This window comes from Lutra lutra, chromosome 12 (assembly GCF_902655055.1).
Source record: "Lutra lutra chromosome 12, mLutLut1.2, whole genome shotgun sequence".
Taxonomy (NCBI): Eukaryota; Metazoa; Chordata; class Mammalia; order Carnivora; family Mustelidae; genus Lutra; species Lutra lutra.
This window is the reverse complement of record NC_062289.1, coordinates 66,984,789-67,002,800: the sequence shown is the minus strand read 5'-3', so window position 1 is coordinate 67,002,800 and position 18,012 is coordinate 66,984,789. Positions and strand designations below refer to the sequence as shown.

The 18,012-nt window shown below is 48.1% G+C and overlaps 3 protein-coding genes and 1 gene segment (V, D, J or C); all 4 read left to right on the top strand.

Moving 5' to 3' along the window:
• LOC125082616 (immunoglobulin lambda-1 light chain-like) overlaps positions 1-18,012 on the top strand; it is a 306,686-nt gene that overhangs the window by 270,005 nt on the left and 18,669 nt on the right. The gene's annotated exons all lie outside the window — the stretch shown is intronic.
• Positions 1-18,012, top strand: part of LOC125082615 (immunoglobulin lambda-1 light chain-like) — a 173,309-nt gene that overhangs the window by 145,881 nt on the left and 9,416 nt on the right. For 2 of the 8 annotated variants that reach the window (XM_047698420.1, XM_047698422.1), the window contains exon 3: positions 10,719-10,727. The exons of 5 other annotated variants lie outside the window; for them this stretch is intronic. In XM_047698420.1, coding sequence (XP_047554376.1) covers positions 10,719-10,727 — 9 coding nt within the window. Of the gene's footprint in view, positions 1-565; positions 572-10,718; positions 10,728-18,012 lie in introns of all 8 variants that reach the window. One more of the 8 variants, XM_047698421.1, reaches the window with a different exon arrangement.
• The window catches only part of LOC125082613 (immunoglobulin lambda-1 light chain-like), a 301,131-nt gene that overhangs the window by 277,710 nt on the left and 5,409 nt on the right, over positions 1-18,012 (top strand).
• LOC125082606 (ATP-dependent RNA helicase DDX18-like) lies at positions 11,126-13,281 on the top strand. The gene has a single exon (XM_047698392.1). The coding sequence runs from the start codon at positions 11,138-11,140 to the stop codon at positions 13,151-13,153; it is 2,016 nt and encodes a 671-aa protein (XP_047554348.1). The 5' UTR covers positions 11,126-11,137; the 3' UTR covers positions 13,154-13,281.

The following is an 18,012-nucleotide window of genomic DNA, read 5'->3' as shown; positions in this document are numbered from 1 at the left end:
CTACTTTGAATCCCTGCTAGGAGGAGTCAGAAGGACCCATAACACACTCTCCACAACCAGATCAGGGAAGTCATACTCCTCCCTCCCAAGCTCTGCAACAGGGAGCTCAGAGTCTGAATCCAGCACACCTGAGCTCCACTCCTGGACCTGCCCCACTCTCCTCTGTTTTCCTGGGAAGTCAGCCTCTCTGAGCACTCACTTTATCTGCTGTGAAATGGGGAAGTTTATACTGATGTGAAAAATACTTGTTTTCAAATTAAATGGTACAAATTATTGAAGAGTTTAATTAATTAGACAGACCCAATAGGGTCTCAGTGAGTTATCCTTGGTGTTGGAATCAACTCTCTACCTCTGTGAGTACACAAGGAAAAGTTTTCAGCTATTCTGTGACCTGCATCACATGCAATTTTACCCAAGTCTGAATTAGCAGATTCCCAATTTCACCAGACCACAAACAGGATAGTTCAAAATCCTCCCACACCAAGAACCAGGAGATGTGAGTTGTAAAAAAAAAAAAAAAAAAAAAAAAAAAAAACTTATAGCAGTAAAGATGGCTGTTAAGAAGAGTAAAGTAAAGTAAAGGTTTGCCTGCTCAACTGAACTTAGCACCAGAAGCAACACCTGCTATTCTCATGACCCAACTACATGGATAGGGATGCAGGAAACATCAGTCCTTATTCCCCAATACACTGAAAACTGGTGGCCATGGGACATCACACAGGTTTGTCTGGACTCTGACCCTTTTCAAACGCACTACACTGTACCTGGCACCCTTCTTTCTGAAATAAGACAGCAGGCTCTCCAGGACACTTCAACCCTGGGACAAGTACAGGAATCCCACCTGCCCCGCCTACTGAACCGTATATGTGACCTGGCTGTGCTGGGCTGAGCAGGACAGAGAGACAGCTGCCTGTGGGAGGCTGGAAACCGTGGTCTACGCCCTTTCTTAAGTGACCGGTGCTCTGGGTTGACCTGCAGGAGGGAAGCTCCTGGTCTGAATCCCCCTCCACCAGCAGGGGGCAGCAGAGCTGCATCAGGAGCAGCAGGACAGAGACTGGGACTGCCCAGTGGGGAGCCTCACAGGGCCAGCAGGTCTGGGGGTCAGTAGAGGTCCAGGGTTCAGTCCTCAGGAGGAATCTGGAGTGATCACTCCTATATCCAGCTGCTGAGGGGACCTTGATCTGAAGGTCAGACACACAGTGACACCCGGGACACTGACAGGAGTCCTGACACAGTGAATGTCTCACATGGGAAATGCAGCTCCCTGCACTTTGTACCGGTGTTCCGGGAACTGAATCCTCTGAGCTGGACATGTTGAGAACCCCCTGACCACTCACCTTCTGCCTGTTTCCCACCTCCGGGCACAGGAGCCCAGGCTGTAACTTTGTTGCTCAGGAGCAACTCAGGGTGAGGGAGGATGAACACTGGGAACTCCTGGTGCCTGGAATGACCATCCACAGTCTCCTGATGAGACTGTCTCCAGAGTGAAGGGATTCTCACTACCTGAAGCCACAGCTCTGGTCCATTGAGCTGTCCTTGGTTCAGTGACAGAATCCAGCTCCTGCAAGGACCCTGGCTCTGGCTACAAAGCTCACCCCAAATGGGAAAACATGACCCTGGGGACCCTGACAAGACATGGAGCTTGATGGTGGTTTTTTAACTCAGGGATGGTTTCTCATGAAATTTGCATGACTGTATCTAATATTGATGAAAAAATAAAAGAAAATTATTGACAATGTCAATTGCTCCTCTGTTTAGGATGGGGGTATCAGTCACAGAGACAAAATCACCATGTGACTATAGACTAGAAGATGTGATGCATCTCCAACAGCAGGTGGTGGGTTAACTAGTGAACTCCCACAGACAAAATGATGCACAAAAATACTAATGAGAAAGTTCCACAATTTAATGACATGGGAAGCATGGGATCACAGTGCTTCTGGGGAAACAGAGGGGACAACACACAGGAGGATGAGGAATGTAATGAGGCCACAGGACCACCCTCCCTATATCAGGTATTGCCTGTACTCTCAGAGGGCTCAGCCCAGCCCCACGGCCAGGCTTCTGAAAGACCACAGAGGGAGCCAAGGACAGATGGCCAGCAGGGTGGGCACAGGGAGTTAGTTATGTAGTCTGATCCCCAGAAAGTGCCTATGATCCCAGACCCTGCAGACAAAGGCTGATGGTCTGAACTGAGAGCTGGCTGGAGGAATCTGGGGGCTCCCCTCTGCCTCCTCAGTCACATGTTCTGATCTCACCACTGGTTTATCATGTAGAAGCCCAGAAATGGAGGAAATTTGCATAAGTACTAACAATCACAGTCCCAAGAGCCTGGAAGGGAATTAAAGAGCCTGGGGTAGAGCCCAGCAGGTTTGTGGGTCTTAGGAGGCAGAGCTCTGAGCACATCCACCATGGCCTTCACCTCTCTTCTGCTCCCCATCCTCACTCTCTGCACAGGTGCTGCCCCCAGGGCTGCCACATGCTCAGTCCCCAAAGAATTGAGTTGCGTCTGAAGTGAACCCTGAGCTCAGACCAGCACAGGCTCAAGATTGGTTCCCTAGGAGGAGCCCTTGAACCTCACACCAACCTCTCCTCTTCTGTCTTTTCAGGCTCCATGGCCTCCAGTGCTCTGATTCAGCCTCCCTCGGTGTCCGTGTCCCTGGGACAGACGGCTACCATCACCTGCTCTGGAGAAGTACTGAGCAAATACTATGCACAATGGTACCAGCAAAAGCCAGACGAAACACCCAAGCTGGTCATTTATAAGGACACTGAACGGCCCTCAGGGATCCCTGACCGATTCTCTGGCTCCAGTTCAGGGAACACACACACCCTGACCATCAGCGGGGCCCGGGCCGAGGATGAGGCTGATTATTACTGTCAGTCATCAGAGGGCACTGGTACTGCTCACGGTGACACAGGCAGACAGGGAAGTGAGACACAATCCCTTCCCCATCTGTGTCACACTCTCCTCTATCCCCAGGAGGCCTGTGCACAGAGCAGTGAGCAGCTCTGACCTAGGTCCCCAGACCCAAGGTCCCCAGACCTCACTAGCCACCCTACCCTTCAGGCAGTACCTGTATAGGGTATATCAGGGTTGATTTGGGGCTCCTGAGATTGTCTGGGCCTGAGTGTGTTTGGAATTGGAGGGCCTGGGTGGAAGGACAAGCTGAAAGAACCTCCATCCATTGTCATTGACCGTGCATTTCCATATGGTGGCCATGGGCCACCCCTTCACTGACCAGGATTAGAGTCTGGAATTTTCCAGCTCAGCTGAGCTCCTGAATCCCTGCCGGCATGGCAGCTGGGGATTCTGAGTGGAGCAGACCAGTGCATTACCCACTGAGGCCACCCCTCTTCTGGGCTCATACATGCCCCCATTTTGTCTGAGGCCCCTGGCAGCTCACAGGGAAGCTCCTTGCTGGGAAGTGCTCTTGGTTCAGAAGATGGCTTCCCCCCAGGTTTCTAATCCTTCTCAGAGAGATTCTCTTGAACGATGGCCTGAGTCCAAGATCTCAAGACCCTTCCTCAGGTTCAGATGTCCTAAACAGTTGAGAGGTCCCTGCAGGGAGGAGACCTCATCTGATGGCTCGCTATGGGTCCCTTTTGCTTCTGCCCAGGCTGACCTCCCCAGAGCACTTCTCCATGTCAGAGTTTGCTTCCAGGAACCCAATGCAGGAAGGCCGGCACCTCCAAAAGGGTTCTCAGGGATCTGAGAAGGCTATTTTTACCCGCAAAGCTCTGGTTTGTCCCCCTAAACCCCATTACGTGTGTCAGATCAGTTCAGTTCCCTGTGTTTTTAAACAATGAAAAAGGTGCAGACACACTAGGTGCTCTGGGTTCTGACAGACAGTCGGAGAGTCACATCTATCCTGATGGTGAATGAGAGCAATTGGGAGAGTTGTCTCCTCCTCCAGAGTGGCCAGATGAGACTCAATCACAGGAGTGAGACCCATGATGGGTGCTGCCTCACTTCTACCCCCACCACATCTTGCACAAGAATCTCTCTACCTCCATCCTACCCAGAAATATGGAGAGACAATTCTGTGGATACAATCAGCTTGTCAATGTTGACACTTAATAAGCCATCCCAGTCCACCCCTCATTCACATGAAATCAACCCAACCCAGGCTAACCACAGGCTCTAAAAGAAGAAAATATTGGTAACTTTTCTTCCACCTAATATGATGAATCCATCCAATGAACAATTACAAACACACTCACCCTTTCCCCACAAGAGGAATCAAAGTATACTGTTGTCTGCAGTGATGATTGTTTTTGTCCCAGCTGATCTGATATCCTCTAATTTCTATATTGAGATATAAAGTTAACTATTAACACATCTGTTGTTAGATAATAATGGGATAAGACAGGAGAATAAGACAAAAGCATATGGTTAATATATATCCAAACATATTCACGTCATTATGAGGAAGAAACACTTGTCCTTGTATCCTGCTCATTTTTTCACCACCTATGGTCAAGCAGTGACCTGCCCACCCCACATTCCCCTTCCCTCAGCAAAGACTTGAGCTAGTCATCAGCTCTGCCAGTTGGGACAATCAAACCTTCATTCTGGAAGATTTGTCCATTATTAGATCTGCTGCATTGGATTGTGGTGAATATATGACTGTAATCGCAGCCCCAGGGAGTATTAGGGGATCTTCTGAATCTATACACCTACCTGCCAAACCCAAATGGGTAGTAGGTACCCAAGTCCCCCATGATAGTCACCATGAGCCACGGCAGCCAGTGTCCCCTACTTTTCCCGGTGCCTCACTACAAGGAGGAGCCAGGAAGAGCCACAGAGCTGTCTCAACCAGCAAGTGCAGGGCAGTCAATCAGAGAGCAAAGTGCCAGAGATGAGAAAGGAACATTTTGCTGGTGGCCCACTAGGGATAAGAGTGAGTGCTTGCCATTCCCATTTCCACCCCGGTTCCTAGACCCATGAATCCTGACCCAGAGAGAAGCAATACCACCTAGGTCTAACACATGATCTGCTGAAAGCATGTACAGCATCCCGACTCGGCGTGAACCACCTGTGCTTTTGTCACAGCCCAGGGGGCAGCAGAGATCACCTGGCTAGCCACCTGGTGATGGAGTGGGCCTGGCATCAGGGGTTCTAACATGCAGGGGGTGTTAGTTACCATGACCTGAGATCTGAAGGAAAAGCTGTCTTCCTTCTTGATTCCTTCATGATTCATTAGTATCATGTTTGACACTAATGTACAAAATCTTTTGGCTCTTTCTTATGCTGATCCAAATCTTGCAGTAATTACCCATTTATCTGGCACAGATTTGGAACTTCAATCTCTTACACACACCCCGGTGGTGCAGAAGCTCTCAAAAGTCTATAAACACCCCTCCCACTGAAGACACACATCCCTCCCCCACCCCTCCTCTTTGCTCTGAGAGCTTCCTTGTCCTACTACAAGGAGTTCCTCCTTTCCCCCTCTGTCTCCAGGAGGCTGGTGCCAATTTTTTTCCTTTTTCTTTTTCCACTCCAGGGATACAATAACCATTACTCAACCTCATAAATTATAACAATTTTTATTACTTAATGCATTTTTGCTAGCAACTGAAATTAAAAAAGTAATTTTAATTTCGCATGAGGCATTCTTATAATTCACTACCAAATTTCATTCTCTTATACTCAAGTCGTATCTTTTGAGCACATAATGTGTCTCTGCCCTAGCCAGGGCACATCGGAGATTCCGAGAAATTGGCACCACCACCTGTCCAGGAGCAGACACAGCACCTCCATGGACCCTTCACAGCCCCATGTGCCCCTGGCAAGAGAGGAATTTTACTCAGATTCTGATGTTCACAGCTCACAAACTGTGATCTGCAGTAGGACACTGCCCCTGTCTAAGCATGCAGGGTTTTCCTGGAGTGGGGATGAGGAAGGTCACTGCATTGGGGCCTGGGAGTGTCAGAGGAGACACAGATTGGAACGTTCTGAAGGTGGAGCTGGGAGTGGACCAGCATGCAGCCTCCACCACAACACAAGGATGGATGAGACACTTACGAGTCCTGGGTGATATGAACCACCTCCCTCCTGAGCCAGAATGGAACAGAGGGAAGAGAAAGATTGTTCTGGGGGTCCAGAACAATCTCAGCATCACCACCATGACTCTGGCCACCTTGATGACAGGATCTAGGAGGATTCTGTGAGCAGGACTTAGGTTCCCTGGAAAACAGACTCTGCTTCTCCAATCAGAATAGCCCAGGAGCTATGCCAGGGCACAGCCTAAAACTGGAGTTGTAGCCCCAGACTACACAACCACCAGAGGGATTCCCTGAGCTGAGGGTGGGAACTACAAGGGACTCCTCGCTCCAGTCTATGCCCCTTGGGGCTGAGCCCTTCCCTTTCTGAAACCATGAAGCTCCTCAGCAGCAGCCCCTGAGGCCTGGCTGATTTGCATAACCAGCGGGTCTGTCCAGCAAGGGGATAAGAAAGGCCTGGGAGGAACTTTGCCCAGCCTTGGGCCTTGGGAGCAGAATCAGGGTGCCTCCACCATGGTCTGGACCCCTCTCCTCCTCGGCCTTCTTGCTCACTGCACAGGTGCTATGCCCAGGCTCACTGGGATCTAGTAGGGGACAGAATCTCTTCACCTTGCTGCAGGATGAGGGGCTAGATGGGCGAAACCTCCTACTGTGCTTACTGGCTCTGTGTGAGCTCTAAGGGACTGCACTTGCCCAGAGAAAGGGGCTGGGGGCTCATGTTGCTTCAAAGGCTCTATCCAAGGCTCTGGGTTCCTTGGGCTGAGATTGCTGGGAAGGGGCAACTCTGGGGGTCAAGAGAACCCCTGGAGCTCTGTCCAGACCAAGAAAGCAGAGTCCCCTCAGATGGAAGCCCACATCTCATGTCCTCTCTTGCAGGTTCCACAGTCGCTTATGAGCTGACTCAGGACTCCTCGGTGTCAGTGAACCTGGGACAGACAGCCAGAATCACGTGTGGGGGAGACAACATTGGTAGGAAATATGCTTACTGGTACCAGCAGAAGCCAAGCCAGGCCCCTCTGCTGATTACCTATGGTGATAGCAACCGGCCCTCAGGGATCCCTGAGCGATTCTCAGGAACCAACTCAGGGAACACGGCCACCCTGACCATCAGCGGTGCCCAGGCTGCAGATGAGGCTGACTACTACTGTCAGGTGTGGGACAATAGTGGTAATGCTCACAGTGACACAGGCAGATGGGGAAATGAGCCACAAACCCTCCTACCCAGACCTGACACCCTCACCAGCTGTCTGAGCAGCTACAGGCCTGAGGGCCAGGCATCCTCTCTGGTCCCAGCTCCGACCCTCCAGGGTTGGGATACTCCAGCAGGTTCTTTGCCCTCTTGGGGCCTCTGTTTATCCTGCTGAGAAATGGCAGGTATGGGCCTGTTTTGAGTCATAGAGGCTGTCATCAGCGCCCTGTGGGTCCAGACGTCCCCCTACTAGCTGATCCTTGGGACTGCTTTGTTCCCTCCCCAGGTTTAGCTCCTCGCTCGCTTCCCTCAGGACTGATCAGAGGAGTCAGGATACTGGAAGGAGGGGCGCCTGGGTGGCTCAGTCAGTTAAGCAACTGCCTTCGGCTCAGATCATGATTCCAGGGTCCTGGAATCGAGCCCCATATCGGGCTCCCTGCTCAGTGGAGAGCCTGCTTCTCCCTCTCCCTCTCCCTCTGCCTGCCCCTCAGCCTATTTGTGCACTCTCTCTCTCTTTCTCTCTCTCTTTCTCTCTCTCTATCTCTCTGTCAAATAAATAAATAAAATCTTGTTAAATTTAAAAAAATATATATTCGAAGGGAAGGAAACAGCTACTAGCTGGCCTCCAGCTCATGGCAGTCCTGCTTGTTGATTTGCGCTGAGACCCAGGACATTTATGCATTAGAGACGAGCCTCCTTTGGGGAGGGGGACAGGGCCTGCAGCTGCACCCTCGGCAGCATGGCCCACCCACCCTCCAAGAATCGGGGTTCAAGTTCCCTGCTGCTTTGTAAGTAGACCTGTAAGGTTTTGACCATAAGTTTGTAAAATGTTCTCAACGTTCTTCTATATGTAGAGAGAGAATGTAAGTGAGTATCATCATGATTGACGCCCACTCTTTTTGAAAATTCTTCTCTAACATTTGGAAATTTTCCATCTTTCTTCCCTCATCTTGAACTTTGTTTTCACTCCATACCCTGCACTGAGTTTGATCTGCTCATACATTTTTACACCTGAGTCTTTTATTCATTATCCTGTCATGCATTTCTGTCCTAAAAATATACATTAAGTTTACATTCTAAAATTCAGTTTCACAGCCTGTGACCTTGAGCGTTAAAAGTATTTTCTGCCACACTGAGTTGGCATCTTAATTATTCATAGCAGTATGTAATTGAAACAACAAAAACATATTAAAATTTACACAGATAATCACTAAGTAGTGTCAATTTGTGAATCCATTGATGAATATGAGGTCCTGCCAGAATGAAGCAAGGCCCCGCATCTATTCTGTTCTGGCTTTCATTTTTATGTGAAACCCAAAGAAACCTTCACCTCATAAACAGAAGTTTTGTAATAGAATTTCACTCACGGATCTGAGCTTCTTCCTAATTATATGCCAAAAATCATTAGTGGTTGATGGTCAAAAATTATTTTTTTCAATTGTCTATTAGCTTGCAGCTCTATCTCAAATACTTTTAATTTTGCTGAAAGCAAAGAATTGGAAGCCACCTGCCTTTGAGAGGATTTGAACTGGTAGGCAGTTTGATGCACCACTTGACCCTTTCTGGAATGAAGGGTTTATCACCTCATCTGCTGGGAGAGATGCCTGCAAACAGCCCTGTCCTCATCTGTCAGCTCCCTTGATGAAGAGAGCCACCCAGAGCCGAGCCGTGTTCCTTCCCTGAACAGCTGGCCTCTGAAAGCTGATGAGTGTGAGGGTGTGAAGACCAAGCCTCTCAGCCCACTTGAGGAAGCTGAGAAAGACCATCCCAACAGCAAAGCTCCACTATAGCTGATTCCTTCCTCTGCCCACTCTGCTTCGCACCATCCCTTGCACATGGGTTGGTCCCAAGCATTCTCTATAAACCTCCTGCAGTCTGGCTCCATCCCAGAATCAGCTCCCTGCACAGAGGTGTCACCCAGCCATTTGTTGTCCACTTTAACAGGTTCATATCAGGGACACGCACCAAGAAACTTGACTGGAAGTTACTCAGAGACCTCTTGTGCATGATAGAGTTTAGAAGACTGGGAAAAAAATTAAAATCTGTAATCGTCTTGCATCTTCGCAAACACAGTATTTTTTTTTCCTTTTTTTTTTTTTTTTTGAGAAACACGCTTTCATCTTCTCATGTGCTGCAGGTATATTTTTCCTTCAAAACTTGGTGGTGCCGACTTGAACCATTCAATCTGGGAGAAGCCCCACTGTGTTATCTAAATGACAAATCCAGCCCTCACTGTCAAAGATACTATTCAGATGTGCTTCTGTTAGTAATCATCTGGCTGTATTTGTCAACACATGTAAACATCTGGGTGGGTATTTGGGGGAATATTATAAAATCATTAAAAATCAAAAGATGTGTCTGGAGACATGGTCAAGCAATAAAATGATGTTGATATTATGTGATTATCCATTTTATAATAACTTTTTATGAACGAAGTTGGTCGCTAGGCTATTTGTCCATATTTAGTTTGCAACATACAATGCAACAGTTACTATGTTGTGCCACACAGATTTATAAATAGATATGAGGGTGTGTGAGCTTTGGAGAATAATGACATCAGAATCAGATATAAATTACATTAGTATTGGTAGCCATCAGGATGGAGTGCTTTCTATGAATGTAGTAAAGGAGATTGTACCACTCTCTAAGGAGGTGCCTTGACCGGATGAGGACCTGCCAGGATGATTGTTGCTGGTAGACAGTTGAAAGAGCTGTGGCTGCTACAAAGCCACCACCTGCCATGCAGGTCCTCACCATGCTCCCAACTTTGGAAAGGGCCTGGAAAACAGGGATTCGCTATGCAAATATCAACCCACCTGGTCAGATGAGGCTGGAACCTCAGGGAGCTGGCCACACCCACTCCAGAACCCCGCCCTCCGCTTAACCCCCACTCCCTCAATAGGTTTCTCTGAGTTCCGGACACAGCCAGGATTAGTGTGAGCAGAGTAAGACACTGTCGTTGCGTGTAAAATTAAGGACCCCAAAACTCAGTAATCAAGATAAATAGTATCTAATGCAGTATTTTTTAAAATCGTAATGAATGCAGAAAAACTCCATGCAAAACTGTGAGTCAGGTCAGGATCCTACCCTACACTGGACTGACTCGATTCACTCGCCTCCCCACCCCACCCCCAGGTGGGCGTCAGGGAAGATGAAGAACCAGAGTCCAGCCTCTGCACCCTCCCACCTGCCCCACTGCTGGAACCCTTCCGTGGCCTCCCCCGCAACCCCTCCGGAGCTCCAGCCCTTTGTAGGGTTTAGTCTCCTTCTATTGCTGGTCTCTGCTGCCCCCTATTGGACTGTCCTCTTGGGGCTGCACTCCAGGCGACTAGATTAGGAGCCTTAGAGGTTAAAGCACCTAAATGTTCCGAAGCATCCCCACCCTTCAGTTCCAGGTTGGCCCCACCTCATGTGCAAAAAAAAAAAAAAAAAGAAAGAAAGAAAAGAAAAGAAAAGAGAAAGGATGGTCCTCCCAGGTCTCAGAATGGTACTGTTAAGTTCCAGAACACCATGTTTACACCAGGTTGTTGTGTGTCTTGGGAAAGAAACTCTCCCTCTCTGTGCTGCAGTTTCTTTATCAGTTGAAGGAGCTAGAAGGTCCCCACCAGCATGGTGAGTCTGTGACATCTAGAGAAGCAGTAGAATTCCCTTTCCATTTGCTGGAGGAAAGCTGGGGGTGAGGTGAGACTGCCCCTCAGGATCGCCAGAGGTGCTGAGGTCTTCAGGGTTCCCGGGGACCCTTTGGAGGGGGGGCTCAGGAGCTGCAGAGCCAGACCCTGACTCTGAGGATTCTGAGAGATTCCAGAACACTTGTCGCATCCCCGGACAGATACTTTGTCACACACACACACACACACACACACACACACACACACCCCAGAACAACAGTGAGATGAAAAGGCCCAGCCCAGCCAAGAGTGGAGGCGCTTTACCGACGACGACATGTCCCATCTACCCATGAAACTCCTGCGCAAGAAGATCAAGAAACGGAACCTCAAATTGCGCCATCGAAACTTAAAGCTTCAGGGAGCCTCGGATGTGAGCTTATCAGAAACGCAAAATGGAGATATGTCTGAAGAACCAGTGGGAGGTGGGAAGGTTAAAAAATCCCTGAAACAGTCTGTGAATGTGGGCTCCTCAGAAGCCCAGAATGGAGAGAGAACTAAAGAAACAATGGAAACTGTACAAGTTAAAAAAAAAAAAAAAAGAAAGAAATCTACCATAAAAATCAATGGAGAAGCAGCAACACAGCCTCCCAGTTCAGAGCCAAAAAAGAAGAAAAAGAAAAAGAGAAAAATGGTGAATGATGCTGGGCCTGATACCAAAAAAGTGAAAACTGAAGACAAAGGGGACTCTGAAGAAGGGGCCCAAGCTCCTGAAGGGACAGAAAACAGTGTGGAGAAGCCAGATGATCAGGAAGAGGACAGTGAAGTGCCCAGCCTACCCCTAGGACTGACAGGCGCTTTTGAGGATACTTCATTTGCTTCTCTTACTGATCTTGTCAATGAGAACACTCTCAGGGCAATAAAAGAAATGGGTTTTACAAACATGACTGAAATTCAGCATAAAAGTATCAGATCACTTCTGGAAGGCAGGGATCTTCTAGCAGCTGCAAAAACAGGCAGTGGCAAAACGCTGGCATTTCTCATCCCTGCAGTCGAACACATTGTCAAGTTAAAGTTCATGCCTAGGAATGGAACTGGAGTTCTTATCCTCTCACCTACTAGGGAACTGGCCATGCAGACTTTCGGTGTTCTTAAGGAGCTAATGACGTACCATGTTCACACATACGGCTTGATAATGGGTGGCAGCAACAGGTCGGCTGAAGCACAGAAACTCGGTAATGGGATCAACATCATCGTGGCCACCCCAGGCCGCCTCCTAGACCACATGCAGAATACCCCAGGATTTATGTATAAAAATCTGCAGTGTCTGGTTATTGACGAGGCTGATCGTATCTTGGATGTTGGGTTTGAAGAGGAATTAAAACAAATTATTAAACTTCTGCCAACACGCAGGCAAACCATGCTCTTTTCTGCCACACAAACTCGAAAAGTTGAGGACTTGGCAAGGATTTCTTTGAAAAAGGAGCCATTGTATGTTGGCATTGATGACGATAAAGCTAATGCAACAGTGGATGGTCTTGAGCAGGGCTATGTTGTTTGTCCCTCGGAAAAGAGATTCCTCCTACTCTTTACATTCCTTAAGAAGAACCGGAAGAAGAAACTGATGGTCTTCTTTTCATCCTGTAAGTCCGTGAAATACCACTATGAGTTGCTGAACTACACCGATTTGCCTGTCTTGGCCATTCATGGAAGGCAGAAGCAAAATAAGCATACAACCACATTCTTCCAGTTCTGCAACGCAGATTCAGGGATATTGTTATGTACTGACGTGGCGGCAAGAGGGCTGGATATTCCTGAAGTTGACTGGATTGTTCAGTATGACCCTCCAGATGACCCCAAGGAATATATTCATCGTGTGGGAAGAACAGCCAGAGGCCTAAACGGGAGAGGGCATGCCTTGCTCATTTTACGCCCTGAAGAATTGGGTTTCCTTCGTTACTTGAAGCAATCCAAGGTTCCATTAAGTGAATTTCAGTTTTCCTGGTCCAAAATTTCTGACATTCAGTCTCAGCTTGAAAAATTGATTGAAAAGAACTACTTCCTTCATAAGTCAGCTCAGGAAGCGTATAAGTCCTACATTCGAGCATATGATTCCCACTCTCTGAAACAGATCTTCAATGTTAATAACTTAAATTTGCCTCAGGTTGCTCTTTCGTTTGGTTTCAAGGTGCCTCCTTTTGTTGATCTGAATGTGAATAGCAATGACGGCAAGCTTAAAAAGAGAGGAGGCGGTGGTGGCTTCGGCTACCAGAAAGCCAAAAAAGTCGAGAAGTCCAAAATCTTCAAACACATTAGCAAGAAGTCCTCCGACAGCCGGCAGTTCTCCCACTGAAGACACACCTTCCTTTTGTCTCGAATAGCTTTGTCCTGAAATGGATTTTTTTCCCCTTTCTCTAACAAAGGAATTGTAGCTTCAGGATTGGGACTGATGGAACAGGAGTATGAGTTGACGGATTCAAGCTCCAGGCACTGATACTATCTTCCAGGAGATATCACTCTTATTTGGGGATGTAAAACAGAGTTCAATTTTTCTAGGTTGTTCAAGAGCAAAACAAGGGATCTTTTGGATTTTGTTGGGCAACAGAGTATTTTAGATCTTTTGCCTCCGAATTTGTCATTGTTTTGGGGGGCAGGGTATTTTTTATTTTTTTTATTTAAAATCAAGTAATTAACAAAATATATTACTGGTTTCAGAGGTGGAGTTAGGTGATTCATCAGTCTTCTATATACCCAGTGCTCATTACATCACGTGCCCTCCTTAATGTCCATTACCCAGTTCAGCCCACCTTAGAAGGCAGTGACCTGGTACACTGGGGGTAGTGATGCAGAAAATTATCTCAGTTTTTTTGTTTTTGTTTTTGGGTTTTTTTTTGTTGTTTTGGTTGTTTCTTGGACCTTAACCGTAGTTCTTGACCTCCCCTGAAAATGCTACTGTGGCTAGGAAGCACGTTACATTAAAGGTGGCATTGGGTTTTTGTATATTCCAGATTTTAAAGCAGTGGACCTTTCCTAATTTTTTTTTTTAAGAGCCCACAGTGTAGGTTATTTGTCATTGTTATTTGAATAAAACACCCTTCACAGTCCTAACATTCGTTGGAAACAGTGGGAACCTGAGATTTTTGAGCCTCATTTATACCAATATATGTGTAATAATCTTTTATTCTCCCTTTAATAACTAAGCAAATATCTTTTTGCAAGAGGCACAATAATGATGATACCACTTATTCAACTTTGTTCCAAGTGGTTTGGATTTTGTTGAACCCTTCTATCTCTGCAGAGTATTCAGGGAGACAGAACATTTTTTGAGGAAAAATTGCCCTTTCCAGATCTGTGAAATGAAAATAGGTTTATGATGAAGATTGGAAATGAACAGTAGTCAAAAAGAGCAGCAAAGATTGGGGTTTCATCACATGGGGTTTTTGTTGTAGGAACTCTTGACTTCCAGAGTATTTAATATATCTTGTTTTATTTCCGGTGCATTTTATAACTATGAAATGGTTATTACATTTTGATCAATTTGAAACCAGAGTTGTTGGCATTGTTTTGCTGTTGTGCTAGTTAATATTCATAGTCTCCTGTTAAGTACAAGTACACTGAGAACATCAAATGTGGTGGAAACAGCTTAATACAAATAGCATCCCAGTAGTTTTTTTTTTGTTTTTTTTTTTTTTTTTTAAGTGATCCTCTGTGTCTGGGTTCGACCGTTGTCCCCTAGCCGGACCTGTCCTCAGATTCAGGCCTTGATTGTTAGACTCGTGGCATTTAAGAATGCTTCACCTAAGACATTCAGTAACTTTTTTTTTTTTTTAAGAAATAATCATGTCTCAAAAAACACACAAAAACAAGGGGAAGACTCTTTAATCACAGAGCAAGATTGCTGTAAAAACTCAGTATTTTCATACATAGGCATCAAAGGTTTTGTATATGTACTTTTAAATTTTCTCAGAAGTGAAGTCATCCTCTACTCCCTGCTTGTAACCGGCTTGTTTCATAACCTGTTATTTTCCTGTGTCATTAAATAATTACATCAAAAAAGAAAAAAAAAAAAGGCCCAGCCAACTTGAGTTTGGCATGGAAGGGAGCAAGGAGCTGAGGAGACCTGGTCACAGGCAGTCTCTGAGGTCTGTGGAATAGAGAGTGGGCAGGAGACTGATCAGCAGGAGGCAGGGGGAACCCCCTGACATGGGAAGCAGGGCTGAAGTGACTGGACAGGGGCACAACCCTTCCACTCCATGAGAGGAGGGCTGGGGCAGAGGACAGAGGAGCCAGGGACCCTCAGCAGGGAGCCCACCAGGACAGCCGTACCTGGACTCCTCTGGCCCAATGTGAATCCAGCCCTTGATACATCTCAATCCAGGGACGATGTGAGGGGCAGGCTTGAGTGGGCCAGAGCTGCAGCTGTACCAGCTGGGAAGACCAGCCCATCCCTCAAGAGTCCTCCAGGAAACAGCCCAGGCCCAGATTTCTGACCACAGCCACCACAATAGGATGTGGTCTGTGATGGTGGCTGCCCAGAGGCTGTGGCAGGTGCAGCCTTTAGGGAAAGCCCCTTTTTCTTCCCAAGACTTGGGGCTGTCCCCTGGAGGACCACAACTTCTGGGCCTTAGGTAGCAAGTGAGTTTCACACCCACACAGGGATGCTGGAAGGGAACAGCTTCAGCCTGGACCACTGAAACCCATCCTTCCCCAGCCCTCATGGTGCCAAGGTCAGAGGCATGGCTTTCATCCCATGGAAAGGACAATCTTCACCAAATGTAGCAGGAAAATTAAAGAGTGCTTGACTCAAAACATGGGCCAGACAACTATTAAAGGGACCTCCCAGGAAAGTCACTTAGGCAGGCCCTGGGAGGCCTCTTTTAGAGCTGCTGACATAGAAATGAGAAGCTGCAAACCCAGATTTGAGCAGGTGTATGAAAGACCTTGCAGCAGAAAAGGCAACTGGAAAGCAAGAGAGGAGGTGCCGGGTGACAGGCGGGATTCTGTCACTGCTCTGCACTGAGCTGTGTGACTTCACCAGGCCCAGAGAGTGGGGTCATCATCAACAAAGCATGTTCTGGAGCCATGCCAGGGCCAGACCTCTGCATAGAATCTGCTTGAACATCAATTTCCTCATCCTCAAATGGGCAAGACAATCTCAGCCCAGCCACCAGTTGGCCCCATTTCCTGCATCAGTCTCATTGCATTAGGTTTTATATTCCTGGGCTTTCCAACGGACTCCAACCCAAAGCACCTGTGCGGCCCATCCCTCCTGCACCCCTGCCCAACAGAGCCTATATCTTGGCTCCCTTGTAAGCAAAGCATGAGCCTTCCAGGTGGACAGAGGGCTGAAGTGCAGGGAACGAGCTCACTCCTAGATTCTCAATCACTCTGCAGCCCACTCCCAGAATGACCTTGGCTCCTGCATTCACTTTCAATGGACTTTACTTTTTTCACCTGTAAAGCAGGCACACTCGCCCTCATGACGTGCCAACGGTTGTTCCAAAGCCCAAATCCGAAGGGCAGTTAGTCAACACCTGCTACATCGGGGCTTAGCAGTCACATGATTTCATTCATCATGACTGCCCTGCTGAATAATAATCTAAATCTAAATCATAATCTAAAATCTGTCCATTTTACAGATGAGGAAACTGAGGTCCAGAGTGACCTAAGTCTGGAAGGCTTCAACAATCTTGAGCCTGATGTTACTCTTTGAGTGAGGGACATAGAATCACTCCCCGCAGGGCCCTTGTCTGGCTGAGAAGCTGAGATGACCAAAGGCGAAACAGCCATTCTTGCCCAACCTGCCAAGGAACTGGAGTGTGAAGGGACCCAGCCTGGGGGACTTGTCAGAAGAGAATCCCTAGGGGCGCCTGGGTGGCTCAGTGGGTTAAAGCCTCTGCCTTCGCCTCAGGTCATGATCTCAGGGTCCTGGGATCGAGCCCCACATCGGGCTCTCTGCTCAGCGGGGAGTCTGCTTCCTCCTCTCTCTCTGCCTGCCTCTCTGCCTGCTTGTGATCTCTGTCTGTTAAATAAATAAACTCTTTAAAAAAAAAGAGAGAGAGAGAGAGAATCCCTAGCCCCAGCTCCACCTCAGTGAATCAGGCCTTGGTGATTCTTGATCCACTGGGCACTCAGCTGCTCCCTGTGGCCCCTTCAAGCCCCAGAGAGTTGCCCCATAGATCTGGGACACCCTTGGGGAAGAGGGAAATAAGGTAGGTCAGGTAGGCCCCACCCAGGGCCCCAGGAGCAGGAACTGTGGGCGGACTTCAATGGGAGGAGGTGGAGCCCAGTATGTGACCACAGCAGGGCAGTTGGCGGATTTCACTCTGAAGGAGATCCCCAGGGGTAATAGCCATGAGCCCTGGAGAGGGCTGGGCACCGGGTGTAGGGACCGGAGAAGGCGCAGGCAGAAGACAGGGTCATGTGGGCCAGGAAAACTGGGAAAGCTGCTGTCAGCAAGAGGGACTGGTGGCCCCTCTCCAGGAAGTTCAAGCCAAGCTTCCACCCTGAGGGCAGATGAGGCCCAAGACAAGCCAAGAGAGCTATGATGGCCCCCGGGGGGGCAGAGCCCTGACCCAGGCAGCTCTGGCCCCTACTGCTGCAAAGCCTGGCCATGGGCACCCAAATCCTGCTGTCCCCAACGCAGCACCACCAAGCACAGCCCCAGCAGGAAGGAGCTTGTCCAGCTTTCGAAGCCTATGAGACAGGTAAGGAGCCAAAAGAGTTATGGTGGGAATATGGGGAGCTCCCTGAGGTGGGAGCCAGGAGTGGGCATCCAAAGAGGAGAGCAGCAGTGAGGGGAAGAAGGGAGTGAAGGAAGAATCAGTCAGAGAGAAGGGGCCTGGGCAGACACTGGCTGTAATTAAAGTGCTGATATTTGTCCTCCACGGATTTTTTTTTTTTTTGCATTGATTTTTAGCTTTTGATATTGCATAAAAATACGATTTATCTTGATGACTGAACTTTTGGCACCCCTTAAATTTTGCACTAGTGCCACCCTTGCCTCACCCTTGTCCTCTGGGTAGGGCAGAAACATGGAAGCAGGAGCAAGATGTACCCAGAGGCACTAATGGTTTCAGGGGCAGAACATCTCTCTCTGTACCCCAAGTTAGATCCTACTGAATTATCCCCATCTTGCAGAGGAAGGTAGAGGTCCAGAGATGTAAATTGACCTCCCCAAGGTCACAGAGCACAGGCACAAACAGTCTGGGG

Excerpts from the sequence above, each read along its gene's own strand:
- LOC125082606 (XM_047698392.1), top strand. The coding sequence starts at position 11,138 with ATGTCCCATCTACCCATGAAACTCCTGCGCAAGAAGATCAAGAAACGG.